General features: G+C 34.7%; 1 protein-coding gene across 2 annotated transcripts; it reads right to left on the minus strand.

The window, feature by feature from the left end:
• Window positions 1-8,044: 8,044 nt before the first annotated feature.
• On the minus strand, window positions 8,045-14,240 carry LOC145576242 (receptor-like cytosolic serine/threonine-protein kinase RBK2). 2 transcript variants are annotated; one of them, XM_081634027.1, is made up of 10 exons: window positions 14,037-14,240; window positions 12,843-12,901; window positions 11,734-11,825; window positions 11,281-11,634; window positions 10,299-10,520; window positions 10,054-10,208; window positions 9,827-9,906; window positions 9,622-9,757; window positions 9,103-9,252; window positions 8,045-8,517 (listed from the first exon to the last, which is right to left on the minus strand). In XM_081634027.1, exons 2-10 carry the CDS (start codon window positions 12,863-12,865, stop codon window positions 8,341-8,343), a joined length of 1,389 nt encoding a protein of 462 aa, XP_081490153.1. In that variant the 5' UTR covers window positions 12,866-12,901; window positions 14,037-14,240; the 3' UTR covers window positions 8,045-8,340. The 2 variants fall into 2 exon arrangements, with proteins under 2 accessions (XP_081490153.1, XP_081490152.1); XM_081634026.1 differs by having other exon boundaries at window positions 8,046-8,517; window positions 10,299-10,550.
• Window positions 14,241-16,881: the final 2,641 nt, after the last annotated feature.

Below are 16,881 nucleotides of genomic sequence, written 5' to 3' on the forward strand. Positions count from 1 at the left end.
CGAGAATGTGTCAAATTGTTATATTTATGTATTTGGATTCTTAGCCCTTCCCCGATTAATTCTTGTTTGATTTTGTTAGATTCCTTTTCATTTTCGTTAATTGTCAATTGTTGATGTCGTATGACTTTAATTAATGAAATTTAGTGTCCTTTAGGTCTTCTTTAAAAAATAAATAAATAAATAAAATAAAAAAAAAAAAAAAAAACAAACAAACAAACAAATATTACCCCTAAAAAATTTTGTTGTTCAAGGGGCTACCACCTGTCTTGTTTTTTACTAATAGTTTTTGTTTTATGCTTATCATAAATCTACCCAATTTTTAGGTCATATATATATCTACCCGTATACCGGGTATTATTTCTCTCCTAGTGAGAGTTTAGGACAGTGTTTCTAATATTGCAAGAAAAATTGTTTTTTTTTTAACGACGATTTAATTTGTGCAATGTTTCAACAATAAAGGTCATTTCTACATGTATGATCAATTGCATCAAATTTTATTTGATTTCAAAACTAGAAAAGATCGAAAAACCCTCGTGGAACAGTGGAAGGTTGTATCAAACAACAATGTGAAAGAGTGTATTCATTAATGTATTATTCCATCTCCAACGATGTCGTCGTATGACTTTACTATCAGTGAATTGATTTTTCTATAAAAAAAATATTTATTAGCCCTTATATTATCTTATTAACCATAAATTTATTGCATTTGAACTTGTTAGCCCTTGTCTTATCTTAATATATGAACTTATCAAGCTTTATTAGATTGTATTGAAAACAACTCGTAGAGCTTATTAACCCTTATCTTATATTATTAATAAATTTATCAAAATTGAATTAAGTGAATTAAGGTAAACAAAATAGAGCCTTAATAGAGTTAGCACCTTTCTTATGTTACACAACTTATCTTGTATGAGTCATTGAAAGAAAGGAGGAAAGATAAGAGAATTCTCACCCCAAAAAAGCTCAAAGTAAAATTTAATCTCATGACCTTAGAGGGTAAGCCTTACATAGAATTTTTGTAGATGAAAGATAATGGCGAGAGAGAAAAGTGATGCAATAATGTGTAATGGTTGTGAGTAAAGATGGCACTGGGCCGGGCCACTCTAAGCCCGGCACGAATAAGGCACGGCACGGGCACGAAAAAGCACAGCACGACATGGTACTGTGTGTGGGCCGGGGCCAGGCCTAGGCCGCCTTTATTTGAGAGAAGCACGATAATGCAAGGCACGGTCGAATAATCAATGCAATTTTGTTTAGGCACACAAGCCCGACACGACTCGGCACGTACGAGCCAACCTTTTGAAAAACTTCGACCCAGCACGGCATGACACGATATGACACAAAACCCGTGTACCGAGCCATGGGCTAGGCCTAACTAACCCCAAAGCACATGGGTCTGACATGAGGCACAACCCGACACGACCTAGAGCCATCTTTAGTTGTCAGAGTGTAAACATTTACGAGTAATTTTTGTTACACTATGGGCATGAACAAGAGTTTTCCCTAAAAAGCAAAAAGCATGAGCAAGAGTTAATGTAATATAGAGTATATTTGTATAACTATTGGTAGTATAGAAAAAAAGTCAAACTGTTATTAGAATATATAAACGGAGAAAATAAATAAAATAATGTAACAGGAGTCCAATATAGACGAGTTAGCTAAACATAAACATGGGCACGGGCCGTGCCGGCACGCGGGCGGCACGGGCCCGGCACGACTCCGGCACGGCACGGCACGGCACGGCGGCCCACCTGTGGGCCGTGGGCCGTGAACAATTTTCTGGATTTTGGCACGGGCACGGCACGTGGCACGGAGGGCGGCACGGTGGCCGGCACGTGGGCCGGCACGCTGGCACGACCCGCTAGCACGGCATGTGGCACGGCCCGGCACGGCCCGTGCCAAATGACCGTTGGAAAACTAGCCGTTTTTGGCCGTTTTCCAACAGCTATAAACGGCTAGTTTTCCACCCCATTTCCCACCCAAATTCCCTATAAATACCTCATATTTTCCTCCAAAAATTTCACAATTCATCAACTCATCTCTTCTCTCTTATTCTCTAATTTTCTTACTCTTAAATTCTCAATTCTCAAATTCCTACAAATCATACAATCTTGCTCTCTTTTGTGAAAAGAAAAAAAAAAATTCCTACTCTCTTATAAATTTTACATTTTTACTATTATTACTTTTATTAGTCTACTACCAAAAAAAAAAAAATTGTTATATTTACATTCGGGAAATTATAAATTCGGGAAATTATAAGTTCGAGAAATTATAAATTTGGGAAAGCATTGAAGCGTCATTGTAAGATCTAACTCAACTTCATTTTAATCTGTTATTGTTATTGTTATTGTTAGTTATTATTATTATTCTTCTTATTATTATTATTATTATTATTCTTGGAACTACTTAATTATATAAAAACTACTTTCTATTTTAATTGTGGGTTATTTGGATTGTTGAAATCTGTCTAAGGCGGGATTTGGGCTCTGGACAACGTCGCTCCTAACCTCTCCTACCTGGGATCTCATTGATCCAAGTAATCTACTATTATTATAATTATTTTTAAAAATTTAATTTATATAAAAACTACTTACTAATTAATTCTTATTGTTATTGTTATTATTATTGTTGTTAATTGTTATTATTATTGTTATTGTTACTTTGTTATTGTTAGTTGTATTATTATTATTATTGTTATTGTTACTTTTATTGTTATTATTATTAATTAATCATGGCATCAAACCCGAACGTTTCCTCCTCCTCTAGAAAAGCCAAGTCAAAACGTAGGGAATCACCAAACCCAAACACTTCAATGTCTATGCCCCCCCCCCCCTAATATGCCCTTTCCCTCCCCTAACATGCCCTTTCCAAACACTTCCACCCCTTTCTTTCATCCCCAAAACACGGGAGGGCAAGAACAAATGGATGATATGGCTCCTTGGACCCAATTTCAACAAACCCAATTTCAACAATATGAATTTCCTTTTCCTCCTCCTTCCCAAGGTAGCCAAACACAAGCCTCCGGGTCGAGTGAACCATCCACCCAATTTCCCAACGCCCAAAATCCTAACATATTAGAGTGGTGTACCGAAGAGGATTTTGCTCAAACCAAAAGAAAGAGTGAAGTTTGGGCACATTATCAATTAAGTAAAAATGGACAAAAAGCCAAGTGTCGGACTTGTGGTAAAATTTTCTCGGCCGATACCAAGGGAGGGACGGGACACCTTACTAGACATACAAAAAAATGTGGTGGACCATCTAGTGATCCAACCCAACCCAAAATTTCTCAATTCCATCCACAAGGCTTCATTTACAATTACGAGAGAGATAGGGATGAACTTGGGAGAATGATTGTACATGCAGAACAACCTTTTCTTTTCGCCGAAAATGATGCCTTCAACAACTATATTAACCGAGCACTACAACCAAAACACAAAAAAATCTCCCGAAAAACCGTTCGATCTGCTGCCATGAAGACTTATCTAGAGTACAAATTGAAATTAGTAAATGAATTAGCTAATCTTCCTAGTAGAGTTTCTTTAACCGCCGATGCATGGGATGGTGGGTACGGACTTCACTATTTATGTGTTACTTGTCATTGGTTAGATAATGAGTGGTTGTTACAAAAACGCATCATTCATTTCAAAATGCTTGAATACCCTCATACCGGTCTTAACATTTCACATCATTTAATGGAAGCCATTGATGCATATAGTCTTAGGGATAAAATCATGTCTATGACTTTCGATAATGCAACTTCTATGACATATAGTGCGAATTTGGTCAAATCCCAATAGACCGATGTTATATTAGATGGAGATGCACTTCATGTTAGATGCATTTGTCATGTTCTTAACTTGTGTGTGAATGATGGAACACAAGCAATTGGTCCATTTTATCACAAAATAAGGAATGCTATTATGTCTATTAATAGCTCTAACATGAGATATCAAGAATGGAAAGGTTTTTGCAGGCTACAACAGATAAAAACCATAAAAATAGCACCGGATTGTCCAACTAGGTGGAACTCCACCTATGAAATGTTAAGTCGGGCAATCGAGCACAAGGTTCATTTAACACTTTTTTATAATATGAAATTTCCACAATGTGCTTTACTAGAAGATGATTGGGTTAATTGTAAAAAATATATGCAGTTTTTACAATTACTATATGGTATGACACATTGTTTTTCTTCTGTATATAATCCTTGTTCTCATTCTTTTCTTAGCAATGCATGTTTACTTGCACAACTTTTTGCGGAACACCGATCGCAACATGTTTATCGTGGATATCTTCCATCCATGGAGGAAAAATGGCGTAAATATTACACTGATATTCCTATGATTTATATTTTTGCTTCTATTTTAGATCCTAGACAAAAATATGATGGCACATTTTTATTAATTGATATTTATTATAGTAACATGAATTTTGAAGATGATGTTGAAACTTTTAAAAATAAGGTGACTGATGAGTTTTTTTTCTTTATATAGAGTTTATGAAAGTAAATATGGAACCGTGTCTCGATTTGCCCCTTCTCAAACATCCAAAAATGTAAGTAAACGGGCCAAAGGTTTATTTGCACAAGCTGCTAACATGATGTCCAAGTTTTCAGGTACGGAATCATCATCAAGTAAGAGAACACAAAGCGATGTTTCGGAGTTGCAAATGTACTTAAGTTACGACTTCATGAAAGGCATGGACGATGAAGAGAAGTTTGGCCTCGACATCCTCGATTGGTGGAAATCACAAGCCGTGAAACATCCAATTTTGTCGGCAATGGCTCGTAATATTTTTGCTATCCAAGTCTCCTCCATTGCCTCCGAAAGAGCTTTTAGTGCGTCGGGACGAGTTTTAGACGATAGAAGAACAAGACTAAAACCCGAAACACTTGAAATGTGTGTTTGCTTCAAGGATTGGTTGGATGCCGAAACTCGTTCTCAAGATCGTACTTATGCATAAAACGACGACGATGAAGGAACGTCGACTTCTTTTAGTTCTCATACTTCTCAATCAACTCAATTGGCGGATGAACTTGAACCTCTAGGAGACGAAGACGAAGACGAAGATGAAGACGAAGACGACCAATAATAATTACATCATTACATATTTACATTATACACTATTGTATTATTTTTGTATTATCGAACTTCGTATTCCGTATAATAAATGAAGTTATTCAATATTCATACACTATTGTACGATTTTTAATTATCATTACTTATTTTGTATTATTGAATTATCGTACATTCGTACCGGCTACCGTCATATAATAAAATAAGTTATTCTTCAATTTTTTGTGTTTTCGGATTATCGCACTCGTATTTTTTTTTTATTATATGCATTGTTGTTTTTTTGCTAAATTAATAAAATTGTTTTTATTTGTTTAAATAAACTTAAACATAATCATTAATTAGATAAATAATTTATATAACCTAAATTAAAATAAAGTTGTTCAAAAAATGAAAACAAAATATATTAACATTAACATAAACATAAATTAATCACATATATTAAGTTGTACTAAAAAAAATATATATCGTTTAATTCGGTTTATTTTCATTTATTAAAAAAAAAAAAAAAAAAGGGTGGCATGGTTTGGCCCGCGGCCCGGCACGGCACGGCCCGCAAGGCACGTGGGCCGTGCCGTGCCGTGGGCTGGGGCGTGCCAATTTCAGGCACGGCACGACCCACCGCGGAGCCGGCACGGCACGGCCCCCACCCCGGCACGGCTAGACACGGCCCGCGGCGGCACGGGCACGGCCCGTGCCCATGTTTAGCCTAAACATGGGGAAAATGGACTCGTAGAAAGGAAGACAAAGTCACAGCACCACAAATAAAAACAAAAAGAGAAATACGTCACGGTAGGATATTAGGGAATGAGAATATCTTAAACAAATAAAATTAAAGATGCTCAAGCAAACAACATCACATACAAGTTTGTAAACAAAATTACTTACTTCTCTTCTCGTAGTTACTACCCCTTCTTCAATCTTCACTGACGTGTACCAACTTCCAACTATTTAATCTTTACGATTTTATTTTTATACCATATCATATGGCATATGCCATGGTCCATTTGCCTAGTTCTATTATTACTCATTTTTTCTTGGAAATTTTATCATCTATGAGAACTATTGCTTCATTTATTGCAAAATATTTCTAGATATTGTTTGTCAATTAGGGGATAGCATAATTAGCATTTAAGTAATCATATGGTATAATGGTATATTATACTTCTATTTTATCATGTATGGAGTAAGACCTTGTTCTTTAAATGTGAATTAGAATGAACTATTTAATTAGTTTGTCCATTTACATTACTTAATTTCTTCTTAAATGTGTGTGCTGTGAAACTATATTGTAAATACTACATCTGTTTCTTATTATATGCAACAAAGAAATATTTTATGTCTCATAAATAATACCCCTTTGTTGCACATAATAAGAAACGGAGGTAGTAGAATAAAACAAAGGAAGTATATTACTTTATTTATTTCAAAACATTTCTAGATATTGTTTGTTAATTAAGGGATATCAAAATTAGCATTAAAGTTATCATATGGTATATTATTTGCTCTATATTAGTATGGATTAGAGGCCTGTTTTGATTTACTAAACTAAACTGAATTTAATGGAGCTGAACTGAATTGAATAAAGCTGAAATGAATTGTTTATGAGAGAAGGAAACTAGAAGCTGAACTGAACTGAACTGATTGGAGCTGAACTGAAATTAAGCTAAAGAGAACAGACCCTTACCTATTCTTTTGACCTGAACTAGATGAACTGCACTGAACTAAACTGAAATGAGTCAAGCCGAAAAATATATAATAATAAATTGAACTTGACAAAATTGGAAACATGTCCAAAAGAACAAAGGCCTAAGTAGTAAATTGGCTATTTAACACATGCACTGCACAAGGTTTTTAGTACTTTGTTAGCATGAGAATTAGATGTTTTTAACTTTATCATTTAATAAAATGTTTAAATTTCAAATAAGTTGTTAGACCGTGTTCTGTTTACTTTATTTTATTAATTCAAGAAAAACAAGTTTACATATATATATGAGTGAATAAATTCGAATAAGTCATAATAAAAGCCAATACAAAGTGTCTCATATATATTTGGTTATATTAATACAGTATATTTTGGGAATCAAAAACCTCTAAATTCACAATTTAATAAATTTTCCATTTAGCGTAACCCTTTTCATAATTAAACTTTAAAAAGAGGAAAAAAAAAAAATCAAGGTTATATGCCCCACAAGATAATGACATAAATCACTTGAATGACCCTAAGCTAATTACATCCAGGTATCCAACATGACAATTTGTACTTTATTCCTAAATTTGGGATGATGATTACGCCTAATAATCCTTGGCCCTAAAATGGGTCCCAGTTTCATTTAACAGGCTTCAATTTCAGGCCTAAAATCAATTTTATGGCTATTAATATCTGGACTCTATTTTACATGTCACAAGCTAACAAACGAACTATTCGGCTTCACAGTTTTTATTTTTTTCTGGCAAATACTACAAAAGTTGCATCTCTTTAGAAGCCAACCACAATTCTCAGATTTTTTTTTAGCATTTTATGTGATTATAAAGAATAATTTGTGTAATTAATGCTAAGGGGAAGCATATGCTGATGAATTTTACATGTTTCCTAAGGAGGGGGAAGACTTGTGATCAAGATTGGGTATCCATAATTTTCGCGTTATAAGTCAATATAGTTAGTATACGTAGTATTTCATACTCTGTAACATTTTTTTGGAGGAGACGTTTCTCCGGTTTACATTGCTTAGTCTTATAGAATGATTACGATGACAGAAAAATTAAAATTTTACGTTCTTATAAATCTATAATTAGGTAATATGCTTTTAACTGTATAAATATACTCTACAAGTCTGCATCAGAATTCAGACATGATGTAAAGTTTAAGCATATCAGAAACTTCACAAGTATTTTATGATTACCTAAAAAGGAAATAAATGATAACTAAAGAGAACGGAGGTAGTTTTTATTTGGGAGCAGAAATTAAATTTTTAATAAAAATTTGTTTTCATGCTCTCTTCACAATTCTCTGATATATACACTTTCAGTTCAGTAACTGAGGTGAACATGAACAATACACAACAACAATCAAAGAAAAACAAAATGAAAAAAAAGAGGATAGAATCATCAAGATTTTCTATAATATCGAGCCATCATTTCCCGATTTAACTAAAATTTGATGGCTGAGTAATGAGTACATACTTTCCTGGTTCTGAACCTCCAACCAAACTTTTTTTTAGTTCAATTATTACAAGTTATGGTACCTGATCATCACTCCGGTTTTTTGTCATTCTATGGAAGCAAAGGCAACCTGTCTATGGCGTCGCAGGGTATTTAGTTTCCTTGTTGAGTTGTACTCTTTAGCATCCAAGAGCTCTTCTGAATATGTTCTACGAAGAGTGTGTGTTTGGGTACCTATCGGTTTCTTGGGATAGTAATTGTCCCCTCTGAGCAGAATAGCAACCTGCTATCAACAAAGAAATTAGAAAAGCCAATGAAGAAGTAACTGGAGAAGGGTATAAATCGTCTAAATAAGGACATTCTGCATGACCCAATTCACAATGCACATACCATGTAATTAAGTTCAACTTTAGATTCATTATAATCCAAAGAACATACATGGTAAAATTTGCAAGTCTTGCCATGTTGAATGTAGTTACCATAAACATAGTAACAAGATGGGAGGAGTTAGGGTGCCCCCATAATCTTGTCATACATGGTAAAATTTGCTAATCTTGCCATGCTTAATTTGATTACTTAAATCATCACTGAAAGAAATTAAGGGTGCCAATCAGACAATTCTTCAGTCAGAACAAATTTAGATGAACCAAGCAAATTTCACAACAGCAGTCATCGAAAGGAAATCTACTTCGTATGTCAAAATCACAACAGCTTGTACATTGTGAAATAAATCATAATAGTCATCCAATAGAGCAGGCAGTGAGAAAAAGAAAAACTAATCCTAAACAGCCATTAGGCCCTTGTATTCTCTTATGGATGACAAACCAATAATGTGGTCAAACAAGACAATTAATAAAATTTTACGTGCCTGATTCATTCTGGGCCGTAACACTGGAGATTGTTGTGTACATAAGGCAGCAGTCAAGATCATACAATCCAACTCCTCTTCATCATAATCTTTACCAAGCATAGGATCAACAAGCTTCTTCAGGTCATGCTCATCGAGCAAAGGTTTTGCCTGAGCAGAAAGAGTAATAATATCTAAAGTTAAGTCTACACACTACATTTGAGTGTCAAAATAATGGATACATTTTCCCATTTTGGCTGTTTCAAAAAATGGTTACACTTTACCTTTACATTTTTAAGACACGTGACCCACATTGTTCTATTCATTTCCATACCCTTTATACACATATCATTACACGTGTGTGTCCACTACTGTTTTTTTTTTTTTAACTAGATTCCACTTTTTTCATTATTTTCTCTTACTTTCCCTCATTTCTTCAGACTTGATGAATGGTAAAGTGTAACCATTAATTTGAAATAGAGGGAGAATAAGGTACAGTATGAAGCATTGGACAAAGAGGTGGTAAAAGTAGAAACAAACCCATAGCATAATGCTCTGACTTTCACTATCGAAAGCTTTCCGGCCCGTGATAAGCTCCAAAAGCAGCACCCCAAATGAATAGACATCAGTTTTCTCATCCACTATCCCATGCATGAAGTATTCAGGAGCAAAATAACTGCCATCAAAGAGAGTAAATATTGGACAAAGAAAATGGACAGTCAACTGGGATCTTGAACTCACATACCCAAAAGTGCCTTCAAATTTGGATATGTTATGATGAGTCCATTGTCTTGGCAACCATTTAGCAAGTCCAAAATCACATATCTGAATAGAAGCATATAAGACAAATTATCACTTTATCATACCGGCATAAACAAGTAGATGATTATTCATTTATCTCAAACAGCAAATTTGATAATGAGAGATGATTATGGCAACCAATCATCTCAGATTTTGGAGTCCACAAAACACCTGAGCCTCATAGTTCTCTGTAAGCAATATATTATCAGCTTTGATGTCTCTGTGAATAATTCGCCTTTGACAGCCCTCATGAAGATTCAAAAGACCATCAGCTGTTCCCAAAGCAATTTTATACCTTAATCTCCATTCTAAGATTTCTCTTGAACCTGCTAGAGCAGGAAAGGAAATTATATAAGAGAAATCTTTATAAAGATCTTTGATAAATTGTGTTTTAAGAATAGGAAATTCTCACAAACCATGAAGAAGAGACCCCAGACTCCCAAGTGAAGATAATTGTAAAACAATGTAAAGTCCCCGTTCTACTCCATAGCCAATTAACTTGGCTGTATTAGGATGATCCACATGGGCTATGATACCAAGCTCGGAAAGAAAGCTAGTAATCCTTTCTTCATGTGTTAATGCGGTTAAGCGTTTGACGGCAACCAGCTGTCCTCCTTTTAAACATCCCTTGTAAACTTCTGCAAAGCCACCTCTTCCAATCAAATTATCTGCATGGTCATGGCAAAACATGTGAAAGCATAACTATATAACAAGTACATAACTTCTTGAAGTTTTAATCAAGTACTTCATGTTCCTTCAATCAATCAATCAATCAATCAATCAAAGCCTTAATCCCAAAAGTGGGGTCGGCTAACATGAACCAAATTTGATTATTCCGTGTAGTCATCAACATAAATCTTTCTCCTCCATCCCTTACGATCCAAAACTTCATCCTCACGTAAATCCATGCACTTCATATCCTTCCTCACTCCTTCCAACCAAGTCATCTTTGGTCTCCCTCTTCCTCGTTTAATCCCTCCATGGTCCCACTCTTCCACTCTTCGCACCGGTGCACCCTCGGGTCTCCGTCTTACATGTCCAAACCAACGCAGACGATTTTCCCTTAATTTATCTACAATGCCCGCCACACCTACTTTCTTGCGAATAACCTCATTTCTGATTCTATCTCTTAAAGTGTTTCCACACATCCACCTTAACATGCGCATTTCCGTAACCTCCATCTTTTTAATATGCTCTTTCTTAGAAGCCCAACATTCTGTACCATAGAGCAACACTGGTCTTATGGCAGTCCTGTAGAATTTTCCCTTCAACTTTAAGGGAATGCTCTTCATGTTCCTTGTATTATAAATTTTTTTTATTTTATTTTTTTATTTTTTTTTATTTTTGAGGGATGTATTATCACTTCTAATGATTATAGGTGTTAAATAAGGCAAAGACCTTGACTGAAGTTGTCAGTTGCCTTTTGAAGTTCAGAGAATGAGAAAACCATCCAAGAAGCCTTCATCTTGTACATATCAGCGTTTACATTTGGGACTGGCTCATCGTCTCCACCTTTTCCCACTATATTGCGTATCTTTTTTACAGAAGCTTTACTTGATAAGTGTTTGATTGATTTTTTTCTCCACGTTTTAAAAAGGGATTTCCATCGAAATTGAGGTTTGGAAGGTATACAGATAGCTGGAGCCTTTGTTGGTGAATCTCCTTCAGAATCAAATTTATTTTTACCCGTTTCCCGTTCTCCTCTGGGAAGATCACCATCATTTAGGTCCTTTATATCTAAGGGTCTCAAAGCTGTATTTGAATGCCAATCACATCACAACAGGATATTACATATAAAACAAGGAAATAAATATATGTTATGAATTTATACGGGAAAGAGATTGATGCTACCTTGACCAGAAGGTATAAACAAGGAATTTAAAGTCCTGCTTCTTACAAGAGGCTTCACTGCTGGTACTTTCTTAGCAACCTTGCTAACCAAGCTAAAATGTGGAAAACGAAGAGAGACATCAATTTAGAGAAAGGCAAGAAAAAGAAATTCCTAGACATAGATCAAGAACAAAAACAGAAACAAACAATTCCAATTGACAAACAACACAAATCAAATGCTTAGGAAAAATATCAAAGTCTGTGTACTGATAACATGGACTCAGAGAAATATATCAAATATGTCTTCAAAGGTCAGGCAAAGTTAGGGGCTAGTTTCAAAAGAAGTTGAAAGCTTAATGTCAAAATTCCAAATATTTACATTCACGTCAACTCATATCACACAAAGACTTAAATGGAAAACACAGTCACAAAAGACTATGATTTAAATCATTTTCAAAAGACAAAGGTAAAAAAAAAAAAAAAAAAAACCGACATAAGTTTTATGGAATTGTAAGAAATTAAAAACCAAGCTCAATAGAAGAATGTGCAATACGACTCACAGAGTGAAACAAACAGTTGAACCCTAATGGGCCTAATTTTAAGGTCAAAGACTCAAGTATGTTAAGGGAGAAGTGGAAGGGGTCCTAATATCACCTCTGCAAATGTGTTAGTAGAAGTCTTTGAACAAGTCATGGGACAAATGAAACAAATTAATCTAGAGGCTGACCCACTGGCACATGATTATGGAAACAACACAACTATTCTGCCGAAGTAACAGATTAAAAGAGATGTAATGAAAAAGTGTAGCCAGAAAGAGGAGTAAGAAGAAAATAAAAAGCTAATTGTGAATTACATCCATTAATCATATTATCTATTAGGAATATTATCTGAATTTTACTATTCTTGTCCCCAGAGAATAAACTCATTTAAGCAAATGTTCACCTAAAAAAGATTATAATAGTTCCAGAATATCTGTTAATCCAAGAGTTGATGGCCTTTGCTCTCAAAGAACCAAAGTAGGTACAGAAGTACTCATGTAGAGCATCTGTAACTTATTTTTAATTCTCAGCCAGATAAAAATCATGTTTGTAAACAAAAGGCAAAAGACTGAATTGTACCAAATAGATAACCTGATTAGATTGTGCCCTATCATATATCAAGAGGTACCAACATCATTAACCTTCCTCACCTGATAAAATGTATCAAGTGATTCAAGTCATACATTATACACAGGAGCAAAGAAGAAATATAGCAATGCAAAATAAACTAAAACACACAAGCTCAAAGTAATCAAAACCTTATTAGGCCCCAAGAACCAAGGACAACACAGTGAGGTGGACCGAGGATTTTATCACCCCCATCCTGTCTCAACCCAGTCTAGAGTACAACTAAGCTCGCCTTACACAAAACACACAGTTAGTGATTCTATTACCCCCATCCTGTCTCAACTATGTCTAGAGTACAGCTAGACTAGCCTAACACAAAACACATTGTCGCAAATTTATTACCTACATTCTGTCTCAAGCAACCATGTCTAGAGTACAACTAAGCTAGCCAGGCCTTACACATAACATGTAATGACACAATCGCCGATTTTATCACCCCATCCCCATCCAGTCTCAACCTTGTCTAAAGTACAACTAAGCTAGCCTTACACCAAACATACTGTCGCCGAGTGTAAGGGTTAGAGGCAACAAGGGTTAGAGGAAACAAGGGTTCGAGGCAATATAACCACCCCGGGAAGCTATCTCACTGACTAGTACAATCCAAGAAAGCGTCAGGACATGAGGACAACCTCACAACCATATCTAATTTCTTAAAAAACCTACATTTACAGAAATCCAGAATAATTTCAATAAAACTTCTTCAGTGCATGTCATTGGTACCTCTTATACTGTTATACAAATTCATGAATCTGCATAAACATACATCATCTTCACCCAAACCATGTTAAAAAGCCAACCTAAAAAATACCCAATTTTCAGAATCTCACAAAGATGCATGATAATCACAAAATTCTGCAAAATTTAAAACCTAAAATTCAACAAATTCTGCAAAAACCCATCAACAAAATTTGCAAATAACATTAAATTTAGGACCAAATGAGTTGAAATAAATCATACCCAACATTAGCATCTTCAGAATCATCCATAGATAGAAGAAAGAAAACAGAAAATTAGGAGAGACAAATTAATTTGAGAAATTAAATGAGGATGTTTTTATTGAAAAAACCAAGACATTTGACACATTTGTTCACAATTATATTGCCTCCAAAGTTGGGCGATTATCAACAATATTGTTAGGGATAAAGATGAATACATTACCTTAATTGGGAGTTTTTGAATTAATCGGTTACTCATCACGATTTTCACAATCACCCCAATTTCTCTCTCCTACTCTTACAGGGGAGCAAGCAGCTGGAGGCCTGACATGTGGAGGGAGGAGGTTTCTATCCGTTTTGCTTTTCCTTGTATTCCTGCTTTCATGCTTGCTTGCTCCGGTATTGTTTATAGGAAGGTAAGACCATACCTGATACCTCCAACGTCCATATATATATATATATATATATATATATATATATATATATATATATATATATATATATATATATATATAGTTAACGGGCTGTCGGAATTAGGGGGGCTTATGATGCGAATCGAGTTCAAGTTTGGAGTCAATCGACTCGACTCGTTAACATATAAGAGCTTAATCAAGTCGAATTTTGACCGTGTCAAGTTCAAAAGGGAATGTTTCAAATAGAATTTATTTATGTTTTGCTTAAATTATTATTTGCATTTCTCTCTCATGTTTTTGTTGTTTTAGTACGAACTGTATTTCATTTTTAATACGAACTGCATTTTATAGTTTAATACTGATCAATTGATTTAGTTTTTTAATATCTAATTATATTTTTTTTTATAATTAGTCAATATCCGTGCATTGCACGAGGTTTCACCTAGTTATCTATAAAAACGAGTTAGAGTGACTTACAGTCGGTGTCAAAATGCAAGTGGGAACTATTTCATGGTGTAAGCTATTTTTGTTGGACCCATGATTCTATATAAAAGTCAAATGAATGATATAATGAACATGAAAACTTTGATCCTATGAACATGGTTAGGATAATATCCTAGTTAAAATAGGGTATGATCTACTAACCTAAGGTTCTTTCAAAGAAAAAAGTGGTCGAAGTGAAACCAATGGACTTGGGAGTAGAAGTAGAGAACAACAAACTAACTTTTGGGTGCAAGACTGCTAAGACCAATGACGGATCCAGAAAACAAATATAGACAGGCTCAATCGATCTCTAAAGTTTATTCATAAATTATCCTAATTTTAATTTACTACGACAAAGAATAAAAAAGAAAGATTATAAGAAGTAGATTGTTATACATCCTTAAGCTAACTAAAAGGACCAACAACTAAAAATAAAAAAAGGGTTGAGCATTGAGAAAAGAAAGCACAAAAAAGAGGAAAAAAAATGTAGCCTACTGATTTCGATCTCAAAACCAGCATTAATTGGGCTATGAAGCACGGATGAAGCCAACTTAGCCAAGGTGCTTTGCATCTATCCTTTGGCAGCTTAAGTAAATTCATAGGTTTTCAGGATCGTGGGGCGGGCCATCGCCTAGACTGGCCACCCCCTAGATCCGTCATTGGCCAAGACATATCATAAATGAATAGTCAGAAACTTTAAACATATATACCTCGTCTTATAGATCCAATAGAATTATAGACTACTACAAATTTTCAAGTTTCATTGTTTCATTTGCAAGTTGGAGCTTCTGAGTGCTATACATGGATATATGTTTTTGATGGAGTTGAAATATTAATTAGGAAAATGTGCTCTGATACCATGATAAACACGGGCCTGGGCCGCACCCGCAAACCAAGAGAGAGAGTCCACTTTACAAGTCCAAGGAGGTTCCATCCCAAAACCATATGGCAATAGGAGGAGTAGCCCCTTAGCCTTATAAAGTGATTAACTCTCTCATCTTAAACCAATGTGTGACTCTTACATGTGTTACTTGGTGGGATATACTTCAACACTCCCCCTCACATGTAAGGTCCCTTTAACTCAAGGATCACTTGATCCAATTCAATTTGGCCCAGAATACTTAATGTCATTAAAGGTCCCAAACTTGGGCCTGACAATATACTCAAGCCATTAAAGGTCCCAAACCGTGGGCCTGGCTCTAATACCATGATAAACACGGGCCTTGTTAGAGATAATATCGGAAAATATATGTGTGATATATTTTCCGTATTGATCTTATTAAGAGAATAATATATTTAGGTTTATTATATGTTAAGATATTATTTAAGTTTATCTTTTAGGAAGATTGTTTCCTATCTTATGTTCTTAGGTTTTGTATAAATATTCTACCTATTGATGAATAATAATCAAGCAATTCTATTCACTCGTCTCTATTAATTTGTCAAAATGGAAACTGTTGGTTTATGTGTGGTCTTCGATAGCAATCTTGGCCAATTAGCCAAATGGGTGTATGTAGTTACATAGTATAATAAGCCCACTTACACAAATTTGTTGAGAGGGAGGGATACCTTGAAATCTTGGATCGATTCTCATCACATGAGAAGAAAAAGAAACAAGTGTCACTCATATAACACATAATCTGTATTTTACTATTTTCCAAATTTAATCCTCGTCATTTAAATTACAATATTACTCCATATTTACTAATCACATTTGGGAATTGTCCAGAAAAAGAGCAATTCAGCATCCAAGCAAGATACAATAGTAGAGTAAATATAACTTCATCTCCTTAGTATACAAAATATGTTTATTATATAATAAACCCTCTCTTCACTTTTAGTCACTGCCTCACTGGTACTCGTACTGTAGCAAGAAGTTTGAAAAGGAAATTGAAAACAAAGATGAGGGCAAGATATTTATTGTGAAATTGACATTCATTTATTTTTTTTTTGGTGCACAAATTGACATTCGTTTTTTTTTTTTTTTTTTTTTTTTTGACATGTGTGAATAACTATATTGGAATATTGTGATTGTGATTCTACTAGCCTATTAGCCACCCAAATTACCTAACTTGTTAAGTTGTTACGAACTACTGTCACCCTAAATAAAAGGGGTCCAATACTTAAATGTTCAATCCATCTATATAGAAAAAAAAACCAACACTTTTATTT

Source organism: Chenopodium album, chromosome 13 (genome assembly GCF_948465745.1).
Source record: "Chenopodium album chromosome 13, dcCheAlbu1.1, whole genome shotgun sequence".
Lineage (NCBI taxonomy): Eukaryota > Viridiplantae > Streptophyta > Magnoliopsida > Caryophyllales > Amaranthaceae > Chenopodium > Chenopodium album.

What these genes read in the sequence shown, in the direction of transcription:
- LOC145576242 (XM_081634026.1), bottom strand. Translation starts at nt 12,865, where the DNA reads ATGATAGGGCACAATCTAATCAG. An exon ending in ATAGGGCACAATCTAATCAG is followed by an intron (nt 11,826 to 12,842) that starts GTTATCTATTTG and finishes TCCACATTTTAG; the next exon opens with CTTGGTTAGCAAGGTTGCTA. An exon ending in TCTGGGGTCTCTTCTTCATG is followed by an intron (nt 10,209 to 10,298) that starts GTTTGTGAGAAT and finishes CTGCTCTAGCAG; the next exon opens with GTTCAAGAGAAATCTTAGAA.